This window comes from Pterocles gutturalis, unplaced genomic scaffold (assembly GCF_000699245.1).
Source record: "Pterocles gutturalis isolate BGI_N339 unplaced genomic scaffold, ASM69924v1 scaffold38010, whole genome shotgun sequence".
Classification (NCBI taxonomy): domain Eukaryota; kingdom Metazoa; phylum Chordata; class Aves; order Pterocliformes; family Pteroclidae; genus Pterocles; species Pterocles gutturalis.
The window spans coordinates 1-11,297 of NW_010147153.1; the positions used below are offsets into that span (position 1 = coordinate 1).

The following is an 11,297-nucleotide window of genomic DNA, read 5'->3' on the forward strand; positions in this document are numbered from 1 at the left end:
AGCACGGCGCGGGGCTGGGGCTGACAACGGCAATTTATTGGTGGGGGTACAGCGAGGAGGGGGTGCAAGCGGCTCCGGGAGAAATATACAGAGGGGAGAGGGGGGAAACCAACAAAAACTTAAAAAAAAAAAAAAAACACAAAAAACAAAAGGCAGGAGCAAGACAGAAGGGGAATCGAGCTAAAAAGGGAACGCTTTTTTTTTAATCTGGGTTATGACACCGTACTCCCAAGCAGGAATCGCTTTTGTTCTCCAGTTAAGTCGATCAGGTCTTTTGAATAAAATAAAAGAGCGGTGGGGGAAGCAGTTAGTGTGCATTTCCCTTGGGAATAAACTCCAAACTCTACTTCATGCCCATTAAACACTAGAACTAAAAATTTACAAAGAAGCGCCAAAGGAGATGGAAGTGTTATTAGAGTTACTTTTTCCTCTCTGAACAGTCCGGAAGAAAAAACAATGACTACGAATACAGCAGGCAAACTGACTGTTGGACTGGTGGGTATAGGATATATACGTAGTGTTGTAAGGAATTCAGTCTCAAGTTGTGCTCAACACTCTTCGTCCTCTGTATGGCACGTTTTGGTCCATGATGGGGATTTTAAAGTTGAGACGAACCCCGATTTCTTACAGAAACGTGTAAATATTGTTGCTCTTTTAAAATGCCAGGTGTACTTCTTTCTACAAAGGTTAGGAGAGGTTTATAGGAAATAGTCTGGGGTACGGCGGGTAACATGAGGCTCTCCACGACGAGGTGCTGGGTCAAACTGAAGGCTGCAGAAAAGAAAAAGGAATAATTTTCTCTATTTTCCAATGCCACAATACATACTAGACTTGCTCTGCCACTGCTACTGCTTCCTTATCCCAGCTGCTTCTAAATAAAACATTCCAGAGATAAGAAGTCCCAAAAATGGGAGGCAAACTCATCAGCTGGTAGAAACATCGCATACAGAGTGAACACCAGCCAGCACGGCAGCAGCCCATCACTACTGCCATGGGAGGTCAGCTGAATGCAAAATTCAGACTCTCTCACCAACGTTTACACAGCCTAGTGCTCCCAAAAATACAGATAAATACATAAATAACATCGATCTTCACTCTCTCCAGCAAGCTTGGGCACCAAGAGGCATTACGAGAATGCAGAAGCTCCAACCCTTCAGCCAGCCAGGAGAAGGGGATAACGCAGTACCCAAGAAACGCTTTGAAGAGCTGAACTCACTACTGATTTTCAGATATTCCTGCAGGTAGAGCATGTAACATTAAATCCCAGAGTGGTCTGAGCTGGCCTTGCACAAAAGAATCCCCTTGGAAAGGCTCAGACACTCCTCCCAACCAGAAGTGTTAGGAAGAGGAGAGCGGCTCAGGGCAGGTTACTCACAAGGAATATTTTAAAGTGTCATCTAGTTCCATGATAGCAGCCTGGTTCCCACAGCGATAGCAGTAATTGGGTGCGCTGAAAATGGTAACCACATTTCGGTCGTGGCACCAGTTATAACCCTGCCAGAAAGAGAGAACAAAAGGTCTCTGTTAAACCTCAAACCTCAGCCTGTTTCAAGTTCCTCCTAAAGCCGGAAATGATCCAAAGGCACTTGTGAAATCGCAGACTTCTGGTGAGTATTTCCAACTGACTTAGTTTCATTTTAAAAGATGTACTCTGCCTCAAGAACAAGCAGCAGCTACCTCGCAAGAACAGCTTCAAGCATTCTACAGAGATGTCAGCCATTCTTCACTCATGTGTTTAGCCTTTTTGTACAAAAATTGTGGACTGAAGCACAAAGAAAACCAGAGATTTTTAGGTATGCCTTCAGTTTTCATTCACCACAAATGAAAACTTACCTGCTCAATGCAAGCGACTTCTGATGTGCAGAACTACTGAAGGGATTTACTTGAACTAGATTTTAAAAATACATCTGCTCCATTGACCCACCTGGCATTTTTCCAGCGAGACACACGAGAATAGCCCATCGACAGACAAAATTATGGCTTAATCCCTGTCGCATCTGCCTGCCAAGCAGCACAGGGCAGGCTGTGCGATGCAGCTGCAGTGGAAGCGGAGCAGCCAGCACGTAAGGAGATTATTACATCCACAAATGGGGTGTGACAGGATTCCTTTGGCGATTTACTTGGGGGAAAAAGGGGAACATCCCCTTATTTTCACAGCAGGTCAAAGAGCATCATTTTGTGTCGCTTGTTGTTTCCACTTGATTAAAATCCCTCTTTGGCCTTTACCCGCGTGCACACACCCACCAACGGATGGTCTCACGGAGGAGACAACAATTCACACCTATGTTTTGTCAGCCCCGCCTAGCAGAGTGTGCTTGCCCTACCTCCATGACAAGTTGGTGAGCGCGGGAGACCAGTGTAAGACCATTGGCATGGTTAAATGTTTCGGAAATATCTTGCCCAAACGTGTAGCCAGCACCACGTGGAGATATTCCCCAGCCGCCACGATCATCCGGATCCGACCATAACAGATCACACATCGGACCCTTCGAAAAGATAAGTGTTCTTATTAGAACAGCGAGACAAATGTTATAAAAAGACACTTTTAAAACATATATTTATTTACAGTAAAAAGTCTGCCAGCATGTTTTTCTTGCTGAGCTATCAAGGAACTAAGGGGCAGTAAAAACCCTCTGTACTTATCCAAGCCTGCTGCTGTTTCCTACCCACTGATCTGGGTACTGATGGGGACGGCTGCACACCAGCGTACCCCACAGGCCCCCAAAAAGCGATGAACAAGGTGAAACAACACAGAAGGATTGGCTGGGGAGGAGGGATGGTGACAAAACGTGGCTTCACACGGTCAGTGTCTGTTCATTAGCGCGCCTGGGAGGAGGTTGAAGGTAGTAAACACTTTCCCCTGCCAAATATTATTCTCTGAGTCAGCGTGACATCAAAAAATCCTGTGATTCTGTGAAAAACAGCTGTGAAAACCCCACAGCTCTTCTTTTGCAGATTGCTGTAATCAAAGCATATTGACTTGGGTGTGTTTTGCCCAAATGTCTGCTCATCTGCTCTAGCTCTCAGGCAATAATCGGCTGTGCAACCGTGTGGCTCGCTGCTTAAATGGATTTCAGTGTAAGGCTACAGTTGCATTGTCCACCAACAGATATCCAAGTTTATGATGCACTTCTGCTCCTCTTACCTCGTGTGGAACTTCCTGCAGGCGGTCCAGAGCCCTGATATGATCCAGTGTATCTATGGATGGAGAGAGGCCGCCATGGAGACAGAATATCTGTTCCGGAAAAAAGAGCAATCCGTTCAGTGCATATTCTTATGGGAAGACTGATCTCAGAAATAGCCAGGTTTAACTCCACCATCATTCTTTTACAATTTCAGCCATCTCACCCTCACAGAAGAGGAAACCCATTTTAATTCCCACAGATGGAAACAAAACTAAAAGGCTGCACCTTGCATAGGAAGATCAGAGCAACAGCAAAGACACCATGCCTTCAGTTTCAAGAGTATCTTGCCTCACGGCCACAACTCAACTCGCATCTAATGTGCCGTGAAGGGATTCCCACTCGTTGAGCAGTCCTTTAAAATGACCCACACGCACAATTCTTTAGGCAGCAGACGCAAACGCCTCACTGCAGCATCAACTTTTATTAACACCTCACTAAATTCTTTCTTTCTCAAACCCACAGTAAGCACAGAGGCTTTAAAAAAAGTTGGACTGCAAGTTAAGGGAGCTTGTTTGAGACTGTTCATGCAGAGGTCAGACAGCAGTCTGCGTGGCTCTATGAAACGGAGCGTTTTCCTTATCCACAGCTTACCTGGCCGTCTACTAGAGCTGTAAGTGGAAGATAGTCAAACAGATCTGTGAAATACTTCCAGACATTGGCGTTGCCGTACTTTCGCAGACATTCGTCATAGAAGCCGTACACTTGTGTAATTTGTCTGCTTTCGTGATTGCCCCTCAGTATTGTAATGCGCTCTGGGTAACGCACCTGCCAACAAAGAAAACTCTTCTTTAAAGAAATATTAACAGACTGTTTCAAAGAGCAGTCAGGCACTCAGCTCTGTTATACAAGAGCACGTGTCCATTAACACATCTCAATTTACACCCCTCTAGCTCAAGCCAACGGCGGCATCAACGGGAGTGGCAACTCTTTCTCCACTCCCCCACAACACAGTTTTGCCCAAGGCTGCTGCAGAAAAGTTGTCAAACCCTACCTTCAACGCTACTAGAAGAGTCACCGTTTCCACCGAGTAATAGCCTCTGTCCACGTAGTCTCCCATGAACAGGTAATTTGTGTCTGGCGATTTCCCACCAATTCTAAAGAGTTCCATAAGATCATGGAATTGACCGTGGACATCCCCACAGACGGTGACAGGGCAACGTACCTCTTGCACGTTTGATTCTTTTGTAAGAATTTCTTTAGCCTAGCAAGAAAAAAAACACAGTTAGAACAAAAAGACAGGAATCTCCCCCATAAGCAGGTGCAGCTGTTATTCCCCCACATTCACACTAGATATTATTTGATACTTACGCCGGTAGGAAAACTATGACCTCCCAGGCTTCTTTCAGAACTCACCTGAGTTGCAACACCGCACTTACACACAGGCCCCCTCCTGCCATGTTTCAGTCTGACTACCACCTCAGTTGCTCAACCGACTGCTCTCAATCCCACGCAGCCATGTGGAACCATTCACATTGCCACCTTCGCTGGCAGCTGCTCCTCGCTGCCTTCCTCCTCTGGGATCCCTCAGGCTTCCCCTCCTCGCTGCACACCCACAAACCAAAAGTGCTCCCCCAAGACCAGAACTCTGCGGCAGCAGGTCTGTGCCATGTAAACAGCGCTAGGATCGGTCCGTTCCCTATCTACAGAGCCAGCTCAGTGTGCGGTTGCTGAGCAGAGATGGTAGGAAAGGCCAGACGTGACAACGTGGCTCGTCTGGTAGAAACGCTGGGTACTGCACCTCCAGATGGTGTCACGGTGAGTACAAAACGACCGGAGCCGTCTGGCAGTAAGCAGAACCTTTCTCGGCTACTCCCAGCCGTTCCCAGAACACGTGGGAACTAACAAATCCACCTCCCTTGCAGAGGGGCAGATTTCTTCTTTTTGCTTAAGCTACGAAGGAAAACAAGTATTCCCCAGCCTCACGGTACTAACCTGGCACTGAACATCCCTGCACATGCAAGAGGCACTTCTCTCGCCCAGGGCACTCTCTGTCTGTCAGATTTCCAATCCTCCTCCAAGCACAACAGGCTAACAGCTTCTAAGTGCAGGTTACGTACAACTGGAAAAGCAAAGTCAGAGGCAACTGAAACATATGGAGCCAAAACCAGTTTCCCTGGCTGTACCCAGCTGGCAACAAAACGACCACAGATGGAGGGAAGGCATCCCCGGATTTAGTCATCTCTTCTTCTACGCCCAGCAGCTCCTCCGCTAATTACAGCCGTGTAATGTAGCCTATCTGCATTACCTTATTAGCATTATCAAATATTGTGTTTATTTTGCTGCTTCCAGCTCATCAGCTGATACAGATCAGCGCTCCCGGCACATCTGAGGCACAGAGAACACCCACAGATAGGCTCGGTTCGATCTGGACAAAAGGGATGAAAGATCAACAGCGCTGAACAGTCACCAGCAGGTGACAATCCAGCTATTCATCGCCAAGTCCCTTAGCTCAGGATGATTTAGGTCCCACCTGCTGCTACCAGGAAGAAGCTGCTCACTCAAGACACCCGAGGACGCCTGTGTTCATATGCAACATTCAGTCACCTTTCCTCTTTTAGGGAAAGCGCATATTCGGAAAGAATAACTGAAACCCAAGCAGTCAAGGGCTTGGTCAGCATCTGGCAGGGTAAATAACCCGAGGGACGTGACCCCAAGCCTCAAAGGCATGTCCTGCACACGGACCTGATGATGCAGGGTCTACCTCACCGTTCTAAACTGACTGGAAGCTGCTGAACGTGTTGCATCCTTGAGTGCAACAGCAGTACTCGAATGCTGTTCAAATAGCTTTAAAAGCACCTGTAGTGCCTTTTAAGAGCTTCTACACTCTGTGAGAGACAAATACAAAACACAGTCACTAAACTGTGTTCTGACTGTTGCACAAAGCAATGTACGGGGTTTCATTGTGAGCTGGAGCTGGCTTAACCACAGAAGGTGCGAGGTATTTTCTGCCTTTTCCTATCACACACACTGATCCCTTCGCAGCTGCATAAAAAGAAATTCACTTCCTTCCAGCCCCTGGGGAAAAGACGCAAGACATTGTATGGACACCATACACACTTACCAGGTTTTCCAGCACATCATCACTCTCCACCTTGCTGGTCTCCACAGGAAACCCATGCAACCATCCTGAGAACACGTGCAGGCAAAGCAGCCCAGAGGGAACAGAGAAGAGCTCCTTTTGTGCAGTAACACAGCAAACACATGTAAATGCATCCTAGGAAGGTGGGCCAGCCTGAGCCCTGAAATTCTGGAACTAGGAAAATCTAAATGCTTCCCCTCAGGAGACAGGAGGAGCTGGAAGCTGAAGATCCACAGCTTCTTAAGCTGCCTACCAGCTGTTACCGTTCAGCCTATTTTAGCCTATGATGGAGATAAACACACACGCGCATCCATAGATTAAGTCTGGCACTTTAACACTGCAGAGCCGGTTCCAATCAGGCTTGGGCGCCGAGCTTGGCTGGTCACAGAAGTTTGCCCTCACGTGATGTTCTAATGCCAAAGAAGACCTTTAAAATCTTAAGCATCATTAAAAACATCCTAGAAAAGTGCATTCTGCTTGCACTATGCAGAGCTAACTCTAAAGTCAAATGACTTAAAATAACAAAAGCGCCCTTACAAAACAAAGATGAAAGATGGATGCAAGTAAGCCACCCCGCACTGTTATCATTTACCTACCCAAGGAGCCTGTTAAATGACTTCAAGTCATATTTTATCTGCCTTTGGTGACTAACACTATCAGCTTCCTGAGCACGTGTCCCCATTGATTTGGATGAAAACCATATCCAGGTGAGAACAAAAAGCAGCACTTCTCGATATTTTTATTAAATAAACCTCCATCAAGCACAATAGTCACCATGTCTGTGCTCAAAATCACTTCGATTATCTGTTGGCTATGAGCTTGCCATCACCTCTTTCTCAGTCTCAGATTCTGCAGGTCACTTCTGCAGACCGGAACACAAGCTTGCCTGCTGTCCGGTCCTCAATCTGCGCGGAGGGAGGCTGGAGATCACACATCCCAACAATGCACTGTGTCGTCCTCACAAGAGGAAACTGATCTGTCTCAGGGTGTGCACACAACCCATCAATGCGCTGCTCCGAAACCTGAGATGCTACCCTCGGGATCACCAGGAGACTGATCCCTCTGTGAGAGACTGAACAATCAAATCCACACCAACTCTTAGGCTCCTCCTCAGCTTTGCCTACAATAATGGCGTAGGCTGACTCCAGGGGTGAGGGAATCACAATCCAACCAGGAGGCAGATTTTCAGCATCATGCCTTCTCTAGAGAAAAACAAGGAAACCAAGCACCTGCTTTGCATACAGGATCCCTTGAGAGCACAGAAACTCAACTCCTCCTGGAAGATCCATTTACTGCACCAGTGTGATCCGGGGAGGAATCAGAGAAGCCAGACATGGAGTTTCTGATCAAAATTCAACTGAACCGTCAATCCACCAGCTGCGACAGACCTACTGCTATGTCAACAAGTGTGCTGAGGATATCAACATCTGAAGGGGCTTGGCCTGAACAATAATCAGCTAGGTTCTCCCCAAATTAGAGGTAAGCTGGAGGGATGGAGCTGTCCTGCCCTTCAGAAACAAGGCAGCAGAGGACACCCTGGAGGGCGACACAGACTGTCACGGTGCCCACGTGTGCCTAGAGACAACTGGCCCAGCATCCTGGGGAACTGGGCCTGGGCTGTCATCGCTGGAGAGATGAAATATTCCTGGCCACAACTTGACACAACACTTGTAATTTCATGGTCTGAACCGTGCCCAGGATGCTACTTGGCTCCGTCACTCATATTAATTTCACCAATTAGTGCAGGAGAGCTTGCAAGCTCATTCTCCTAAAATCCCTCTTAGGTGAAACGATCTCGGAGGGCAGAAGAGTCACAGGCATGTGTCAGTAACAGCAATACTCCCTACAGCACCAACCGGCTCCTGCTGCTTGGTGTGAAGCATCAGCCCACAATTACCTTCCAATAACCATCCCAGAAATGCGAGTCTTCATCAGCAATTAAAATCCTTCTCCTCCTACCACTTCACAACGCAAAGCTCTCAAGCTGCTCGCAGCAACAAGACTGTAACCCTTCTTACACATACACAGAGGAAGGACAGAAAAAAGAAGCGACAAAGAGAGGCGGTTGTGGATGGCTGCTTGCCTGTGTTCAATTTAAGAGACAACCTTTAACTTGTGTCTTTCCATATCATTACCTGGGTGAAAAACCCTCTTTGTGGGATAAGCAGGATGGCTCTCAACTCCCTCACCCGCACCAGCACTCATTTTCTGGCCTGACTTGAACTTTAAAATGTAAGTAGAGACTTCCGTGTCCAAACTTTGGAGCGCTTCCTATTTTCACCCAACACGAGCTGTCCAAAATACAGGTTACACAGGGCAGCAAAACCCGTGCAAGTTCACCAGCAGTTCGATACAGCCAGCACTACCCTCCTATTAGTACCCAAGCCAACAATTTCAAAGCTAGCACAGAAAGCTGCTGTGACACCTCCCATGAAGTGCAGACATTGTCCAAGGCAGATGTCCATGAATTTTCACTGAGAGGGGAAATTAATTCTCTTCTGCCATAAAGAGTCGAAGATCACAATGTTAAGTAGTATGAGATGCAAGACACCTGATGCACACTTCCCCAGCGTGCTGGAACATCTCTCATGCCTACACACTGCAGCAGTGATCACAATTTGTTTGTCCTGTTATCGTTTCAATGCCAGCCTGATTTTTACCTAGATTTCATTTTAAAGACCAGCAGAACAGGAAACAAGTGTTTTCATGTTGCCTTTAGATGACATCTTGACTATTGGCATACAGAATACAAGACTGATTAGCTGCCAAAATTATGTCATAACTGGGCAGGTGAAGACAGAATGTGATTTTTACAGGTGCAAATTTCAAGAACTTTCAGAGAGCAGAATAATTTAGCACACCTTAAGCAACCCTAGCTATGTCCAATCTTTCCCTCATTACTGTCCATCATGTCAGCAATTAAAAACAATAATGGCCTGCACAAGCAAGCCTGGGATTTGTTTCTTTGTGTTTTTTTTACCCCCATTTTGATTTAAACCTTTCAGGTTTTTTGCTTTCTTTTTGAAAAAGAAAGTAGCATTGTGCTCAACCTCTTAGAAATTAGTCACACAAAAGGGACTACTGAGAAATGAAACAAGGTTGGTAAGGGTTTCTCCAAACACCATCTCAGGGAAACGAACTAAACCAGCTTTCTGGCAGGGCTGCTTCACGCCAAAAGCAAGCCTGCACACCCAAAAGTTTCTGTAAGCTCCCTTCCACTGTCAGCTGGATGATAAAACCACTCCCTAAAAACTTAAGAACAAGTCAATGAAGAACATCACAGAGTATTTATATCACACACAAGCTTTTTTGATCGGTTATGAACACCCTTTAAAAACCAGGTGCTGTGACAGATAACATTAGTCTCAAAGGTAACATGCCGTGCACCCAGGTTCGAGGTTCCTACCTCTCACCTGGATGCCAAACACCCCCTCCAGCTCCAACGAGGTGTGCTGAGCTGCCACTCTCCCTATTTACTGTGCGATCACTGACGTACAGCAACAATCTGCTGGCATTGTCCTCCAGCTTCCCAAAACACAGCTCCTTAATTAACAACACAGAAAAGACGTGAAGCAGGGCACAGATCATGCTAATAAATTCTTTCAGGCTTATTAGAGCCTCACACAGGAGACAGCACAGCCACAAGGAGCTCCTACTCACTCTGCAAGATAAATCTACTCTTCAAGCCACTGCCGTAGCTCCCTGCTGCAGCACTACCCCATCTCACCATACTGCGTCTGAACTGATGGAGCTCTGGAGAAATAATCATAAAACAAATGGACAGCGCCAGCACGGGATAAAAAAGTGAACGGGAGAAAGAAAACAGAGGCTGGGTGGGGGCTAGACAGATGTCAGAACCACTGGTGGAAACATTCGCCAGGAGGCCAGAGCCTGGGAGCTGCGCAGTCTCTGCCTGGGGCATTGAAACGGCCAGCGCCCACCTTTGTGACGAGCACCCCGGCACGTTAGGAGGTTGTGGCATGGACCTCCCAGAGAAGGAAATCGCTGCATCTCCTGAAGGTGGCACTGAGATGTTTAGTCACTGGCCAAAAAATGTGTCGCCACAAACAGGCCTCAGAAAACACGTTCGGCTGCTGGGAGAACTGAGGGAGACACACATGTAATAATGTGACAAAGCCAAGCTCGCTGTCAGCGATGTGACGCTAAAGGGAATGCCAAACTAACTACTCTGCCCTCCATGGCTGATAATTATCAATCCATCCAGGAAAGGAAGCTGAGAGCTCCTCTGGACTGCCTGATACACAGCTGGTCTCTGCTGGTCAGGGAGATAAGAAGCAAATAGGAATAATAATCTTTGTTACTACGTTTATTACCACTTCAATTCTTTAACTGTCACATCTTGCATGTCCAAAGACAGTTCTAAATGAGTCACAGATTGCAGTACTGAGGGAATGTTCACACAGAGATGTTCAACTTCTCAGACAAAATCTGACACACGGCTAAAGACCTGTCTCACGATGGAAAAAAAAGCCTCTTGACAGCCGAGACTAAACAAGCCCTGCTAAAGGACTGTCCAAACAACAGTCAGAAATAGCGGACCCTGTCCTTTATCCAACCATTTCTTGTTCTATTTTAGTCTCCCTCTCAGCAGCTCGTAAGCCGCTGTTTAGGTCAGTCCCACAGCTAATCTTTTATCCTCCTGTTTGCTTTCCTAGATTACACATCAGATGTCAGGAGGCTTCCTCACTGATTTAGGGTCGACTTTTTAGGCTACACCAGCTTATGAGCCAGAAGGGAGGACTGCAACAGCCCGAGGCCCCTGACAGACAGAACAGATTCTTCCCCGCACCCACCGCCCTGAGCCTCCTCTGCACCTCAGACGAACCCAAAGCAAAAGACTAAAACCCACACTACTGAGAGCAGTTACGCGTTCAAAAAAACATCCCAGAACCGCAGCATTTTTCCCAGCAGCGGCCCCCTGCCGCTGTGCACAAGCTGCCTCTCACCCCAGGCTGCAGGACAGGCAGTATTACCCCCACAGCGAGCGGACCGGGGGCGCAACACCCCCGCTC

At 47.1% G+C, this 11,297-nt stretch overlaps 1 protein-coding gene across 1 annotated transcript; it reads right to left on the bottom strand.

Moving 5' to 3' along the window:
- Positions 1-15: 15 nt before the first annotated feature.
- LOC104460337 (serine/threonine-protein phosphatase 2A catalytic subunit beta isoform-like) lies at positions 16-10,630 on the bottom strand. The gene is made up of 9 exons (XM_010085965.1): positions 10,602-10,630; positions 7,531-7,556; positions 6,247-6,311; positions 4,177-4,386; positions 3,777-3,950; positions 3,146-3,235; positions 2,325-2,486; positions 1,376-1,494; positions 16-771 (listed from the first exon to the last, which is right to left on the bottom strand). Exons 1-9 carry the CDS (start codon positions 10,628-10,630, stop codon positions 699-701), a joined length of 948 nt encoding a protein of 315 aa, XP_010084267.1. The 3' UTR covers positions 16-698.
- Positions 10,631-11,297: the final 667 nt, after the last annotated feature.